We start from the raw sequence: 17,563 nt of genomic DNA, 5'->3' as shown, positions 1-17,563 counted from the left end.
AGGATTTACTGGATGCAAAAGGATTAAGCTGTCAAGTGAGAGCATCCAGTATCAGGCTTTCCGTGTGGATGTAACCAACTGCATGTGCCTTTTCCTGATTCTGAAATAGAAGGCAAAAATACAAAAGCTCAGCCTAACTGAACACTTACAGATTCAGTTTTGACAATAATTGTCTAGCATAGATGAGTGCTTGGCTTTAAGCAGGAGCCCATACAGGATGGGGTTCTTTGTTTTGTTTGGGGTTTTTATTCCCTGGAAGCCCTGCTGCAGTACATCATTCAAACCAGAGAGAGAAGGCATTTTGGGGTGATGTACAACCCTGTTGCAAATTAAGCTTTGTTTTTATTTTTGTAAATATGGTTTAGCTGTTCTGCAAATTGGTTATATCATAGTTGAAGTTAGCAACTTGGTTTTAGTATAATGAATCTTCCTGCTTTCAGCTGTCCTTTAGTATCAAACTCGGGAAGTCTGGGGTCACATATTTCAGTTGAAAGTTAATTGAATATCTTCACAGTGAGGAGTGATGGTTCTTTACTGGTGCAAAGTGTTTCATAATTTACTTATAATGGCATTATTAACATTATAAATCTCTCACAGTCAAGAAAACTGTATTTGGCTTTTGTATGAGGGAAGTTTCATGTTTTTATTGTATGCTGTCATCCAAGAAAAGTGCTAGCATTGGATTGTTTGCTTTTTTATGAAACTTTTACTATTGAAATTCACCCTTTCTATTTTGTTATGAAGTCCAACACCCGGCATTGCAACAGCTGCAGTGCCATTCCTCTCTTTTACCAAATCAATACAAAATTGTCATTATTTAGTTACACTACCCCAAATTCTTGGGTCTTTTTGTTAATGAATTGAAGCTTTTTAGAAATTAGATACCTTAAGAGAGGTTTTGTTTGTGACCTGCTGACACAGTCATAGCCTGGTCTCCATATTAGAGTGATACTTATATGTGCAAATTAAGGCTCTGGAAAAATACTAGGATTTCATCAGCAACATAATACATGTCTTCTCTAAACATCAACTCTGATAAGAATTTTAAGATGGGAAATGTATTTGCCAAATAGCAATAACGTGTACAACTTCAGACCACATGAGTGTTGTATATCCTGTATTGATGTTTCTCTAAAAACAAGCTTGTTTAGGAGCACTCTCTTGAGAACATTATTCTAGTTGAGGTAGTTATTATTCCCTTGTGTAACTCATGGGGGTTTTGGTGGGGTTCTGAGGCAGATACCAAAGTACTGCTTATGGGACGTGTCAAGTCTGACAAGTACAGACACAATATATGAGCACATCATTGTACTGTTTTCATTCACTCCTGGGTGAACAGGTCCAGACACCCATGGATATCAGAAAGGAAAAGCTTTAAAAAAGGAATCTGTGTTGGAGGTTTTGGTCTGCTGCATTTTGTTCTGGGGACAAAAATGTGCAGCTGTTGCCTGCTTGACCTTAAATGGAGATGTTCTGGGCTTTCTCCAGGGGGATTAGGAATCTACCACTAGAACATGTTTCTTCTCAGAAAGTATTTAGAGATCCAGTTGATGTTTGGGATAATGTCTCAAAAGAGACGTGTTGTACTTCAGCATACCGGCTCCTTTATTTAAATAACAATAGTAAGATTTTTATTCACATCGGTAATAATTTCCTGGATTATTTTTGCCTTTTCAAAATTCCAGCTGTAGACACTGGCCACCTGTATAATCTGTAAAGAGTTTGAGGTGTCACTGTCTGGTCCACTGATAATCATGACTCTATATAGAAATGGACTGTGACCCAAGTCCAATTATTTGCAATATGCAGGTAAAGAAATTCAGCAGTAAGTCTGAGAACTCCAGTTAGTGAGTTGTTTCATGATGCTGCTGCAGATTTCTCTCGCACTGCGAAAGTGCCTCTGTGATCTCACACGGCAGAATTCCTTGTGTTGGCATGTTTGGTGTAACAGAAACGAAAAACACACAGAAGGGAGAAGTGAATGCTCCCACAAATGTGCATTAATTCGTGTGTATGTGGGACAGAGTAGCAGAGTTTAGTATTAAAGCTGAACTCTAAAATGAGATCTTTACTTTTGTAACCAGTAGTTTTCTGACCTAATTCTGTGATGGGTAATCGCTTGTATCCCTCCAGGTATTAGCAGATGTGGTTTACAGAACCCTTCTTACTGTTCTCTAAAAGAAAGGACCCAGTTAATGTATCCTTCAGTTATATTTGTGATGTGAGCCTAATTCACCCTAAAGGAAAATGTGAGTTTTTCCTTCCTTCAAAAGTACAGAAAAATAGGTATTGTCAGTGTTGATGTGAGTAGCATTCCAGAATCACACTAGATAAGGTGACAGCCTAATCAATTGAGAGAACTTTTTTAATGCATTTAAAGTTTTTTACTTGAATTTGATAGACTTAGCAAATTTGCATATATATTTTACCTGATGCCTCCTTTAATGATTATCTCTCACTCAAATCTCTAATCTCAATATCTTCTGGATTTATGTGGAGTAAATTTCCTTTCTGAGGCTGCAGATGTTCCTGCTTTTGTATAGTGACACTTATGGTCTTCGTTAGTGTTATAGGAAACAGCTCTGCTGAGAAATCTAGGCTTTGCATCATGTTATTCTCCTCTAAGACAAGATGTATTTACTTCTCCTAACCATTAGACAGACATTAAATTAGTTAGGTCATCACATTTTTTTCTTCTTTACAAACAAGACGAAATTAAGTTTTGAGGCAGCAGCTTGTAAAGCATACCATTGCAAAGTGATTAAGAAAAAAGCAGAGAATAATTTAATAGAAAACTTGGTCTGAAATATTTCTCTTTTTGGGAATGGTGAATGCTCTGGTCATACTAGTCATCTGATTTGTTACTGACCAAAGACATTTTTTGAAAGGTCGTCTTGAATGTTTTTGTTTCAGTTGCTATTACTGGCACAAACCTTAAACCATTAAAGTAGATCTCAGGGTGCAGAAGTGTGTCACGCCTGTTTATTGTCTTTGATGCTTTGACCCAGTGTTAGAAGAGAAGGGAAACAAGAAGCTTTGCCTGGCTCTTGCTCTGAAAATTGACTGTGTCCTTCCTCTTCCCAAACCCTATTAGGAAACACTTATTTCATGTGGAGACAATGCAATTAGCGCTGACTTGACCTGTGTAGGTGATTTATTTTGCAACAAAATATTGAAAACACAAAAAGCTTTGTTTTTGTAAATACCCGGGGGCTTTCACAGCAATGAAGTTTACCTTTCTAGTAGGTTAATGAAGGTCAAATAATTTATTAGTAGCAGTTACCTTCAAAGATGCCAAAGTTGCTATTTCAAAATAGCAACCTAAGACAGGATAGGAAATTCAGTGATCTTCATTACAGTGAAGATTCTTTATTTCTATGAAATGCCTGGGAACACTGTATTTTAGTGCTGACTGGTGTCCTCAGTTGGTTAAGCTGAACAATGTGCTTTAGGTGGTGTGCCGAGATCCTTATACCTAAGAAACTGTGTTGAGTGTCTTTCAGATAAACTGTTCTGGGAAGCACAGAGATTAGTTGTGTTATTTGACATGTTGTGAGTGATAGATGAACAGCGGGACAAAGGCACATGAAGGAGAGATAAAGCTGGAAGACCATGTTTCAGTTGACAAGTGCTGGTGCTGGATTATCTCCACTTGAAAGCGTAACTGCAGAATTGAGGAGAAATGATTGGGCTTTAGCTTTTGGTGCTACCTATCTTCAGCTGAAAATTGTCCTAACAGAAATGCATAAATATTGCCCAAATGATTAATGTTTTGGCAGCATTTAGAAGCTGAAAGATTCTCTTGTGCAGATCATTGCAGTGCAAACTCTCAGGTAGTGTGTAAAGGCAGCAGGTAGACCAGTGGCCTCAGCATCTTACCTCAGGGGGATTTACATTCAGATCAGCATGGACATGGCATAAATCAGGCTTTTAAAGAGTTTTCAGACTAATTTTCACATGGTCCTACTTTGAGAAGTGGGAGCCAGAAACACCTTTCTTTCTCTTGTTTGGTGTTACAGAATGGTATGTGCCTTTTCTTCACTTCTTCTGCCCATTGCTCTGAATTTTGGGGGGTTTTTCCCCCCTCTCTCTATCAAGTGACTATAAATAAGGCTGATTCCCAAGGTGAGTATCAGCTATCTATTGCTTTGTATCTTTGTTTCATGCAATTCATAGCTAAAACACTGTGGGGCTTTTTAACTTCATCAGAAATCACTGAAGTTTAAGTAGCTGAATGTCTTTTCCCTCTTTGGAAGTGGAGTTCAAAATTACTTCAGAATTACTCTTACAGGAAAAAAGGATTCAGCAAAAAAGCACCCCAGAAAATTAGGATCCTGAATTTTATTACCTGAGAATTTGAGGTACAAAACACATATTTTTCTTTATTCTGTTGTAGAATGTGCCAAATAAAAACATGGCTCTACTACTTGGTTCAGACCAGCTCTGAGTAGCAAGAAGAGATTTCCTGGTCTTGCAGATGTTTTCTGACTATGTATTCTGTTTCAGGTAGCTGTTTCTCATGAAAGTTCTGTTGTCAGTCACTGGAGCATGGGAGCTTTGTCAAGTGTAGTCTCACAGATTGTTTTGTCTGACTTTCTGACCACTGAGGGATCCCTGAGGGGATGTGGAGAGCTTTATTCCTGCTTTTATGACTCTGTCCTTATAGAAGAACCTATTTGCTTTCCTCTTTTTGTGGCCTTTATTGAAGCTGAATTAGTTCTATGGTTTTGAAATACAGCCCTCTGTATCAATTGGTTATTTGAATACTTGGTATAATATTATTACTGACATCTCTGTAAATTAGAAAATGCAAACAAAGGTAGTTCATTCTGAAATACGAATTTTCCCATCTTCTAAATGAGCCTCCTTCAATCAACACATATTTATTTTTCTTTAGGCAGAGATAATCTCATTTGTGTCTGTTAAAAACCAGTATTTTGCTTACAAAATGGTTTCCACATTAGAGAATCTGCTATGTTTTGGTGCTCTTTGAAGAAACAAATTGTCTGTCTTCTTGTCTCAGTTTCCTCTCTGTAGAATGAGAATAAGTCTAGTTTCTTTGTAAGAGCTTGGAGACCTACAAGTGACAAGTACTAATTGCTGGTGATGAAAGTAATATTTATTTTTTTAGTGTGAACTTCTACCCTTTCTGCCTATATAAAGAAGGTGCTAGGGCTCCCCCTGAGTTTATCTTGCATGGAAGGAAAACACCTTCACACACTGACACGGATGTTTGGATGCACCCTTACATCATACTGCTGCTTTTGCTAGAGACAAGTGTGTTTCAAGTACCCCTCATAAACTCAAGTGGAAAAGGTTCAATCTGGATTGAAGCCAAACAGTTCAAATATCCGTCACTTACTCCACACACAAATTATGTGACTACCTTCCATGGTTGTGTGGTTGCTGCTTTCACACACAGTCCAGTGTTAAATTGACAGCATTTCTTCTGTTTATCAGTGATGCAGAAGTTTCAGATTAGGATTTTCAAATATCTGACTTTTGAGATTCCAGGATCTGATCTGCCAGAGATGGAGAGATTCTGTAAATGCATCTGAAATTCAGAGAGTCATGCAAGTACAAGGTGTCTCCTTGTGAGTTTGTAAAAAAAAAAAAATTACATTTTTCCAAATTCTGGGGCAACTGACTGAAATGTCTGTGTGATGATATATATATGATGCTGTACAAGGATGGTGATAGAATCCCTGCTTGAAGCAATTTACTCTTCTCATTAGGTCCATGTGCTGTTCTCTTTGGTTTGCTGGCTGAAACAGCTAATTCCTTCTGGGAAGAATTCCTGGAGTTGAGACAGAAAATATGAGTATGCCTCTATGCCTCTAATTTTCCCATCCCTGGAAGTTTTTCAAGGTAGTCACCAGTAAATGTAAATAAATACTTTGCTCATGTTGTGCAGTGCTCTGGTGGCCACAGTTGTTACTGAGTCTGCATGAGACTGTTTTAGTAGAGAACTTGGTTTGGTCTTCCAAGCCCCACTAAGGCAGCTTTACTAAATCACCCACTTGCCACTGTTTACAGAGTATCCTTGTCTTCTTTCCATTGTTTTTTAAATCTGTGTTCATGGTAATATGAGCTGGAGAAGAACAAAAGTGTGTGTGAGGGGATGTCTTTGTTACTGCTAAAAATTTTGGTTTATCAGCCTAGAAGGAAGTGGAAAAGAGTATTATTTAATCATTCCTTCCTCATCAGCTAACATGTGCAGAACTTGCATCTGAAAAACTGAAGTGCTCCAGTAATTTCACTTCATTCTTTCTGTAAGTGCTTGTGTTCAGGATTATTGTTTTTAAATAAAATGTGCTTTCTCAAGTTTATGGGAATACTTGGATTTGTTCTAATATAAATATTCTGAATGTTTCTGCTTAATTTTTGTGGGGATTTTTTTTTGTTTCTTTCAAATATCAGTTAATTGTGCTGAGTATTACATGCATGGCTCATGTTACTTGTAAAGTCATGAAGAACTAAAGCAATTGGAATGCAGGAAAGGAGAGGCTCAGTTTTCTGGTTTAGAGGCCAACACCCTTCACAGAATCTTGACAACTTTCATTTGAAAATTTAAGACCCTTGATAAAGAAATAGCAGAGCATCGCTTTTTTCCAAATTTGTAGTGGCTTCCCTCTCTTTCAATATGTTTCTGTATTTCATTAAGAGAATTTGATGTTCTGTGCTTGTAAGGTTTTTCTAAGTTTTCTTCTCCAATTATTGCATAAGTATGGGTTGTTGGCTTTTTTCTAATATTCACCCAAGTTCCACTTTTTGTTACCTCCTTTTTACAGGAGGACTCCTGTTAGTTTCTGTGCAAGATTGATGGCCAGCTCTGCTCATCCTTGCAAAGTTTGTGCAGGCTGGCAAAAACAGATGTTTTTTTGATTGCTTTCTAGGTCACTTCTTGCATCCACTTTAGCCATGAGCAGGCATAGTAAGTAATCAATAAGCAATCAAGACTGGCATTCAGTAAGCTGGTGATTGTAGATGTTAGCAATATACATTTAACTTAAAGGTTTTTATAAACAATCAGAGCTTGGTTGAGGATGTCTGAGATATTTTACATGTCCTTCTATTCATTGATTGATTTTTGCCAACTATTCCTTTTTTCTAAGCTACTTCTGTCATACTTGTACAGTTCCTTTTTTTTTTTGTAGTGAATAACGTCCTGTATTTGTGCAACACGTAAAACAATGGTCTTACTTTGCTTTCCAGGACAGAATAAGAAACAAAAAGAAATAATGAATTTAACAGTCAAACTTCAACTAAAATTTTTTTTTTTTTTTTTATTTAATTGTTCTTGTGGAAGCTCCCCTTCAGATATTTAAATTTTTTTATAGTAAAGAACATTTGAATTTCAATGCAGGGGAAAGATAAAATGAACACTTAATAAAACAAGTGCTTCTATACTTAGGAAAGACCCAGTTGTTATCAGTGGAAAATTCCAGGCGCTGTTGCTTTTAACGTCATATTAAGTGGCACCTAGAAGTGTTTTGTGTTCATAACATTTGCCAGAATATAAATGGAAAGGATTTATGACAAAAATAATATTGGTGTTGCACGGACTATGAAGGAATGTTATAACAACACATAAAAGCAAGCGGAGCGTGGCTGTTCAGGGGAAGATAAGCAGAAGAGGGTGTATCATTGTCCCATGTGCAGCTCTGGGAGTGCCTCTTTCACCCTTCAGGAACACAGTAGCTTAAGGGACAGAGATGAGACAGTCAGGAAAGTCAGGGAGGACTGCTGAGTGCCTGCTGCCTCTTCTAGGAGGACTTTTTTTGCACAGTACCATCAGAGATGCTAGAAGGAGCAAAACCTTGCCAGTTAAGCAGTGACCAGAATTCCAGTTCCCTTTCCTTACAAATCCCCTGCTATATTTCTGCTTTATTCAGGATCCCCTTCTGAATGCAGAAGGATTTTACACATGAAGTCTCTGACTGTAGCCTGGACTGTGCTGATGGTCCTGTGTGTGCTATCATAATGCATAGAGCCAGCACAGGCAGGACTATTTTGAAAAATAATAAACTGCAGGAGGCTTTTGGTTTTATTCTCTTATACCATCTTCATGTGCAAGTTCCTTTTATTGAACTGATTGCTTATCTAAACACCAGGTCTTGGCCAGTAACTTAACAATGTTATAGCAACTGTATAATACGATTATTTTTCAGAAGCTTAGGAAAAACTCAATCTGTACATTTGGAAGGGTTTGGGAATGCCTGGAGTTGAGGTAATTCAGCTTGTCATGTTCCTACTAATCCAGCACAAAGGTGTGCCACTGCAAAATGTGTTGTCTTGTACACTGCTTTCCCACTTAAGAGTGTGTGCCAGTGCTAGATCTCACATGGCCTTGTGCAATGAATCTGATAAGAGTCTGACTGAGATGCAAATAACCTTCATGTGTGTGGGATGGAGGGAAGAGGGTAGGACTGGGGCTGTCAGGAGGGAGCTGAAAGGTATGAATGTTTGAAGTGGTGAGAAGAGGCAGGAGAACAGGCCCCCTCCCTTTGATAGCAGTGTGCCTTTATGCCACATTTAAGTGATCACGCGGTTGCTATCAAAACCCTGTAACTATGCCATTAGTAAAAAATTCCTGCTTGTTTTTTATTTATTTAAATTTTTTTCCTCCATGGTAAACAGCTACCTGACCTTAGCCTTTGTTTTCTCCCATCTCTTGTCGTATCCCAGCAACCATGTACTTGCTATGCTTTGCTCTTAATTCATTTGTAAGCTGTTGTGTGAAGGGACCATGTCTTCCTCCCTTGTTGTGTTTATCAGACCTGACCTTGATGAAGTTCAGAAGCCTCAGCTGCAGTATAAACATGTTGGGGAAGAAGTAAATATACAAATAGCAGTAACTTGCAGGACTGTCAGATTCCCTCCAGGCTTATGAGAGTCAGATCTTTGAGGTCTGAATTAAGGGTGTTGCCCTGTGTGCAGTGGGGATTTCATTTGTGAAGGAAGTTTGAACAAATGTGCTGGTGAAAGTGTAATGACTAGAGGGAGCGCTGCATTTAGGAGGCATGTGAATGCTATTACTGTTTATTCTCCATTTTGAAAGCTTTCCACTTTCTCTAAGTTTATGATGATTGTGGTGGTATCTGTAAATAACATTAGCATTTTAATTTTTTATTGAAAAAGCTCTAAAGAGTCCTGCAACAGATGTAGCATACATGCAGTTCAGCTCTGACTATGTATCTTTGAGGTGATCTCTTAAAATGTATTTTGATTCTTAAATTTTTCTCTATGAGATTGGTGCCTAACTGTGATTATTCTGCTCTTGGCCTAGTGTATTCTGTGTGTTGTTGGTCACATGAATGCATAATTTAACCCTAACTCAAAGGAAATCCTGATGTGTCATCAAGTAAGGACTGGCTTGCCCTTTAGTTGCTAAACTTCACCCAGTGCAGATTCTAAAATCTTAAAATTTGTATCTTCTCTCAGTTGTTTGTGATATGCTTTTGCTACTTTTCTCTGTCTCTTCAGTTGGTTTAAAGGTTTTTTTGTTTTGTTTGCTGGTGTTTGTTTGCTTTCTGCTGATACTCTTACCCTAGATTTCCATGTCTCAATTTTCATTCAATCAGCCATAGTATACATGGACTCTTGACATAGGAAACAAGGTATTTGCTGTCTGATTGCATGTCTCTTCAGCCTTTGTGATATTTAGCCCTTTATCATAAATTACTTTTTCTAAGCTTTTTAGCTGTCAAAGTTTCTCTTCTTTGGACATGTTTTCCTGTTCCAGTGACTCTCTGTTTCCTTGCATTGTACTACCAGACATACTCTTGCAACTGGGTTTATGCCAGAGTTCTTTAAAGTCACTGTTTGTCCTTTCCCTCATCCCCTTTTTTGTAACCCAACATCCCATATACAGGCAATTCTGACTTGCATTAAGCTGATTTTCAGGCAGGTTAAATTGTCAACTCCTGTCAAGTGTATTTTCCCTGTTAGTTTTGGTCTCTCTTGTATTAACTACTTTGCAGGCTGCATGTCTGTATAAAGTATGTGTTTGGGATTTTTTTCCAAGCCTTATTGATTTTTATTTTGCTGTTGGCAGTGCTAACCTCTCTACAATACACCTGTATTTCTGAGTACCTCACCATGTGATGGTGTTTCAATTTTGATTTTAATGATGTTTTCCACATTAATGAAATTCCCCAAAGAGCACTACATATACCGTGCCTGGAATAAAAGTGCAAGAGCATGATTAGATGTTCTTTCCCCCGTGACTGCTGGAAATTTGTGAAAGCATAGGCAAAATGTAATGCAGCCTAGGTGTTGCTTGCCAAGAATTGTAGTGATTATATCCTGCTGAGCAAAATCACTATCTTCCCTAAAAGGCAAAGATGGAGTGGAGTAGAGCAGTAGGTAGGTGGTGGTGAGATACAGATCCTGCAATTTAGGAATTCTTTTCTGTATTCTTGTTTGTACCCAGCTCAGAATCTCTTACATTGTGGAGGATTCAGCTTTGTAGCTGCTTTTCTAGTGCATTTCTGCAGGGCACAGCCTTTCTGTATAAAACATTCCTTAAAATTTGGGCCTTATTCCATGGTTGCAGCCTTCTATTGCTTTTCCTGCACAAGAGCCACCATCCCTGTCGTGTTTCACCTGCAAAAGGAATGGATGATCTTTTGGGATTGTTTTTAAATTATAGGTGCTGTTCTGAGCTGAAACACTCAGCCTGGTGTTAGGAAGAAATCTGTGTGGGGCGGAAGGGATGGGTAAATTGCTTTTCCTTAACCAGGGTGGGGAGCAGTTACAGAGCTCCTCAGTGATTGCTGCTCTGCCTCTGCAGATTCAAACCTTCTCCTGTCACAGGTGACCCATAGGCAGGAGGAATCTCTGTGACAAAAGTGCATTTGGGCTTGCTGCTGCCACATTCACCTCTTCTTTCTCCCACATTATCCATCCAGTGATGTCCCTGAGAACAGCCTGAGAGGTCACCCATATTTCTTTCCTCAACTGTCAGTCAAAAATGGAATCCTTTGCTCCTGCTGACATTGTTTGTTTTGATTCTCTACCTTGGATTAGCTGTGAATGCAAGGAATTCTCTTTCTGTTGAGCAATGTCTGTAAAATGCAGCAAGAGAAGAATGATCTCTATGGACAGGAGTTTATGATAGTGTAAGGCAGTATAAGCAGCTGTCCATAAGGGATAACTCACCTGGCATACAAAATTATCGGTCTCTGCTAGTTGTTAGTAATGGACTGTGAAAATTTACAGTTCAGTATGGACAGCATTAAATTATTTAAGCTGCAACTTTCATAAAAAAACTCTTTTAAATCCATTAGGTTATTTTGGGGGTGTTTTTTTGACATTAGGTATTATATTGACATTTTTGGACTTCACCTTTACTTTGTCATGTAGCAAATGACATCATCTGACATGACACAGTGTGCTACACATAGAATGCTGGGCTACTGTGTGTGCTGAGACACTGATCTGCTTCAGGCAGAAACTATGGGTGTGTTTGAGAAGATAATTTTAATTAGCACAATTAAAAACTCAGCCATATTTAACCTCAGTTATCTGAATGTTGTTACACTCTGTCCACAGAAAAAATGTTTTTTCATAGCATTAAACTATCAATCAGTAATGTCTGTTCCAGCAGTAAGTATTTGCATCTAGGTTAGTACAGCAAAGATTTCTTATTTTCTTTCTTTTCCCCAGCAGCTGACTTTGCCTCAACAGTGGCTTGAAGGTTTGCCAAGCCTTTGTCACAAAACAAGTTAGTGAGGACCTTTGGATGTCACTGTGCAAAGGATTCTGTTCTAACTGAACACATGTTCTCAGAACAAGGTCCATACTCTCAGAAGAGGTGCCAGGTGACAAAAATAGTTGTGTTTTGCAGGACAGATAGAAAAGAATGCTGTGTCTTTCCAGATGGTATTTTGTTTTATAGTTGTGGATGATTCAAGTTAAGGGCTTGGAGTTGTGGATGGCTTTCTAAATATGACTCCTGGAAGTGTATCTGGTCTCACTATTTGGCTTGATATCCCTAAGGAGACAAGATACTCCAATGTAAGCAGACTGCCTGTGTGTTACCACACAATTCAAAGCAGCTAGAAAGCTGTTGTAGTAGTCAACACCATGTGCTCATAAATGAGTGAAGTGTCTTGTTATTTTGGGAAGTGCTAAGAAGTATTTTTAGTATATTCTTTTTCTTTTTTTCTTGGTAGGATGAAAAATGATGTCAGAATCAAACATTTTTGTTTCTGTTTTCATTTATGCAGAGTGAAAAATTGAAGCAACAATTATAATACAAACCAGTATTTTATTTGTTGTTGCATATGTGTATACATCATGTATATACTCCATAGGATTGGGTATATTCCATCTCAGTGAATCATCTATGGAGGCCTTATGTTTTAGATTTAATAAAAACCCCAAACTAACACACTATTGTTTGCATATAATTCACAAAAGATTACTCTGTTCTTAACTTTGCAAAACTCATTGCATTGCTTTTCAGCAGCTATAATATTTCATTTACTTGTTTAATTACTTGCTGTACCAAATTTGAAGGGTTTTTTTACAACTTCAGTGCAAATTATTGTTTGCAGAGGTGCTAGATTGAAATAAGGGGTTTGCATTGAAGAATTCTAGAGAAACCACCAGTGACTTCCAGAATGCCTTCATTTAAGATAGGTTTGTATTTAAATTGTTGTCTTTAATCTCTTCATTTTTATAGTTCATTCTTAAAGACAAAATTCATCACATTCAATAAATTTATTTGGCTGTATAATATATTTCCTATTCATCATGTCAAATGCTTGTGAGTTTTCTTTTGAGTAAAGAAAGAAATTCTGGCTCTGAAGAGTAAAGATCTAATCTCAGCTTTTATAAGGACTGTTTATTTTGTCTTTTTTGACTGCAGTGTAATGGTGTTGAGGTGGATGTAGGAAAGCATTCATCAGCACTGTAGTGGGAAAAGCAAAGGAAAAAAATCTGTAGCACAAAGTCCAGTGATAGTTCCTGATGTTGTCACTTTGTACTGTATGATATGGCACGGGTCACTAGGAGAGACTTTCACTGGAATAGGTTTGTGCTAGTGCCTCTCAATTCAGCCAGTCATATGTATAACTAATACAGAACAGTATGTGACAATCCCAAGGTATTCTATACATAAGCACCAAAGATGACTTTGACATGATGTGGTCTGGATGGAGCAACCCAGGCAAAATAAACTTTAGATTTCTTAAGCCATAGAGACTCTACTTATATGTTACTCATAGGAAGAATCGTGACTAGGTATCTTTCATGAGTTTTATTAGATCACTGCCCAAGCAAAAAAAAAAATATATCACCATAGATTAGTTTAGATTTTGTTTTTAATTGGCATTAATTGGCTGCAGTATTTAATGTGTAGAACTGTTGATGGTTTTTGTGGTTGGTTTTTGTGAGGTTATTTTTTTAATCATCCATAACTGATCTTACTATTGAAGAGATCCAGTTTGTTAAGCGAAAGAAAAATTCACTGAAGCAGATAAAGTGGACCTGGGGGAATGGGGGATGAGGTGAGGTTGTAACAGTCTTGAAAGATTTTTAGAAATGGTAAGTCTTGTCATCTTATCTGGTTTTAGGTTATAAATTAAAGGAAAATAAATGCTCAGAAACACATCAGTGGGCAAGCTAGGCATTGATCTGAACTAGACTAAATGGGAAGAAATACTTTCTAAAGTTACGGAAGAGTTTATAGTTGTGAGGAATTGGCTCCTGACTCTAGTACCTCATGATATTGGCGTTTAAGCAATGAATTCTTTCCATTTAGTGTTATAATTCGCAGTAAAACGTTGACCAGAAACATGGAGTGCTTGGCAATTCTTTAACTTACTTTAATTGTTGATCATATGTCTTAATACAGCTTGTTGTAATTTCAGATTAAATTTAAAACATTGTGGAGCTATAAAAAAATAGCCTGAAGTATTTTTTTTTTTTTTGATAGCCATATTTTCACTTTTTTTCCTTCTGCTCTTTTTCAAAAACAGAAAGAGAGGATGTCCAGGATGACTCTCAGATAATGAAAAGAGTACTTTTTTTGGTGATTCAAAAAGCTGGTGAAAGATTGAATGATACTTCTTGGCAGCTGATGCTGGGATCCCTCCATTTGATTTCAGAAGCTCTATTCAAACCTTCCCATATGTGAATTCCTGATGCAGATATTTGTAATACACTTGTAATAAATGCTTTCTTGATTAAACATCGCAGTTCGTTTTTTACTTTTCTTCCAAACCATGATGTTGTTGGCTCATATTCAGTTCAGTTATTGCCCTCAGTTTGTAGCAAGACATGAAGCCTGGCTTTTGTGAAAATTAATAAAAAGCCTGAAACCTGTTACTTGTGAAAGTGTTATTCTTATACAATTTAGCCAGAATTATATTCCTATATTCTATATATTAAGTGCACACACATCAAGAGAAATTTTTCTCTCTGTGTACACCAACGTTACAGGTGGGAGTTGAATGGTACAGTAGCAACTGTTACCTGCAGTTACCAGTGTGTCTGAAGTTAACAAGCACTGTTGTTTGAAGTGCTACAAGGATTGCAGCGGGATATGAACATTTTGTGATCTTCCTCTTGATATTGTAGTTAATTCTAAATGAGCTTTTCATTCCCAACTGCTTTCAGAGATATGAGTTGTTTAGTAGAGAAATTATAAAATCAGTGACACTTGGCTGAAGTTTATTACCCAAAACTTGTTTATAAATGCAGTTGTTTAATACAAAGCAAATCTGAATTAAACTGCAAAACAATCCTTAGGTTTGTGTAAGAGCAAACCACTTTGTAAATGCCATAATATGTAGGACATTATTTACTTTCACTGTTTTGGAGGCTAATCCTACAATTATTTTATGCAGGTTTCACCCGGAACATCTCGTTCAAGTTACCCAGCTACCAGCTATCAGGACTCCAGTAACTGGGAATCTCTAATGAAAATTAAAGAGGGGCTGCTAAGACAGAAGGAGTTTGTGATTGATAGGTAAGTACCCAGCTGTATTCATGAGATCAGATGAAGCAAAAGCTATGGTGTAAAAGCTGGCTTTCAGGAGAGCTATTTACTCAGTAAAGCTGTTAGATTTCAGTCCAGCCACTATTTATGCACAAATATGTAGGAGCTAATCCTGCTAGAAGAGAAGACTTGCAGCTGACCTAAAGTCTTACACAAAATTGGAAATGTATTTAGGAGGTTTAATGCCTCTGGAGTGGGAAAAGAACAGTGAGCCCAACAGCCACTTCTGCTGTCAGGTTCCCCTCTTAGCTTCTTACCAGGCTACAGGTTTGTATAGGACATCTTTGTGCATGTAAGGTCTTGGAAGTGACTTGCAAGATGAAAATTGGTCAGCTGCATTGTGGCTTTTTTTTTCTTTTCCGTCACAAGTAAACAAACGCAATATATTTGAACCCATTTGATAAAGCTTTGAGAAACTGGCCTTTGTAGTATTATTCAGCAGTAAAATGAAATCCTATTCAAATACTCGTACAAATTGTTCAGATAAAAAATATAAGTCTAGAATCTTTATGTCAATAAATGCATCACTTCTTATTAGAATTTCTGTCAATCTGAATGGGCCTTAAATAGCAACTCACTGGTGTTAAGTTTCTAGTACCAAGATGATTGTGCTTGTGCAAGATCTGTTCATTCCTCTATTGCAACAGAAGGAGGAATTGCAGTGATTTAAGGTGTTTCTGTCCCTCAGCACTCTGGCCAGTAGCTGTGGTGGCATTTCAGGGATGGAAGTTGACATTGGGTTCCCTAGTGTGGTGCAGGATGTTAGTGTGTGTTACCTGCTGCTGCAGCAAAGATGGGACTCGGGAGCTGAGGGGTGGGCTCACCATCCTACTGTGCCAGCTCTCCTGCAGAGGTGGTGATCTCCCAAGGGGGTGAGAAGTTAAAATGGAAACATCTTTAGCTGTTGTTTACATCTCCTCTGTCAGAGCCTTTTGATCAGCTGCTTAAAGACCAGCTCGATTACAGTGTTTTTTTGGGTTTGCTGTGTCATAGTAATGCTGCAGTAGCAAACCTGCAGCCCACCTCCTGAGGCCCAAGCTGTCAGCAGTGAATACATTGCTCATGATGGCTGGGGTGGTCTTCAGTGCCTCTGCTGGGCTTGTCATCCTGTGCGCTCTACATGAAGGCTGGTTATACACTGGCAGCTAAAAGTGCATTTGGTTTTGCTCTTTTCATGCTGGAAGTGTATTTACAGTCAAGGGAGGAGTTTCTGAAGTGATTGTAACCTGGCTGACTGCTAATGTTACCTACTGCTAATGATACTGTCCATGTGGAGGAAGAAAATTTCTTGATACCCAGTGAAAATGTGCTGGTTCTTTTTTTGTGCAAGTAATTTCTTCTGTGTGACTTAATGATGATGAGTACAGTTCTTTCAGGATTTCTCACCAGAAGTCAGTTTAGATAATTTCTTTTCATTCAGCTGAAAAGGCAAAATATATTTTGGAAGCAATTGAAATGGAACAGACCACTTAGTGATGTTACATATTCAAGTAGATACTTGGTGTTAATGTTGTAATTTGTAATAATGCAGTGTAACAATAAATCACAGAATAGGCTCTTCTTTGAATATTGAATATCCATTGGAGCAAAGTATTTGCCTGAAAAGGTATTTTACAATGAAATTAAAACATCAATGGATTTGTATTTTTAAGATTAGCATGAATCAATGTTGCATATTTACAAAGTTTTTACAACTGATTGTTTAATTCTTTTATTTCTTTAAGAATAGGTAGTGCTTTCTGTGATCTGCTATGTAAAAACCTTGAAATAGAAATCCATTAAAAAGCACTAGTGTTATATTTCTCATTAGATGGGGTTTTAATAAGGCTTAAGTGTGAAAACTACCTTCCTTCAAGGCACAAAGCAGCACTAAGTGAAAATAGTGTATTACCTCTGTTTAACACATGGGACCACAAGGCCTTCCTGCACTGAGCTTCAAAATATTCAGAATGGTGTTTGGGAATAAATCTAAGTATTCCAGCTCTTGGTCTTCCTGAGCTTAATTTAAACTTCTTTTCAGAGTTTTAATTTCTTTGGGAATAGACCTAAAACTAAAAACATAAAGTTTGCTGAAGTTTAGTTAATTCATCATGGTGGTAGTTAAATTACTGAATTTATGCTTTGGGGAAATGGAGAAGAAAGTCATTTGTTGACTGAGGTTAGGTAGTAGGTGTTTGCTAAGAGGGCCCTTTGTGCATGCAGTTTTCATGGAGTTTTAAAAGATGTAGTCTCCTTAAGTTGTATGCTGAATTTACAAACTGGTGGTTGAGGGTACAGAAGCTCAGGAGAGATGGGTTGGCCTCCTGATGCCTGGTAGCCAGAGGAGCAGGACAGCAGCTGGCACAGTGCTCCAGACCCAGCTGTTTGCTGCTGGCAAGTACAAGGAACAGCTGGATGAAAAGAGGCACACCAGGAGCACCTGCCTCTTGCCTTTTTCACCAGCCTCCCTTTCACCCACAGAGTCATTAACCTTTTTTTTTAAGGTTAAACACTCTTTTTGGAGTTGTACCAGTGTTCCACTTATCAAGGACGTGGAGGAGATTAACATCATAC

General features: G+C 37.9%; 1 protein-coding gene across 2 annotated transcripts in view; it reads left to right on the top strand.

Annotated features, from left to right (window-relative positions):
* Positions 1-17,563, top strand: part of CEP85L (centrosomal protein 85L) — a 131,822-nt gene that overhangs the window by 92,849 nt on the left and 21,410 nt on the right. For both annotated transcript variants that reach the window (XM_079299315.1, XM_079299314.1), the window contains exon 4: positions 14,859-14,980. In XM_079299315.1, the coding sequence (XP_079155441.1) occupies positions 14,859-14,980 (122 nt within the window). The remainder of the gene's footprint in view (positions 1-14,858; positions 14,981-17,563) is intronic.

Source organism: Erithacus rubecula, assembly GCF_903797595.1.
Source record: "Erithacus rubecula genome assembly, chromosome: 2".
Lineage (NCBI taxonomy): Eukaryota > Metazoa > Chordata > Aves > Passeriformes > Muscicapidae > Erithacus > Erithacus rubecula.
The sequence above is the reverse complement of the archived record's forward strand: the minus strand, read 5'-3'. Positions and strand labels throughout refer to the sequence as shown.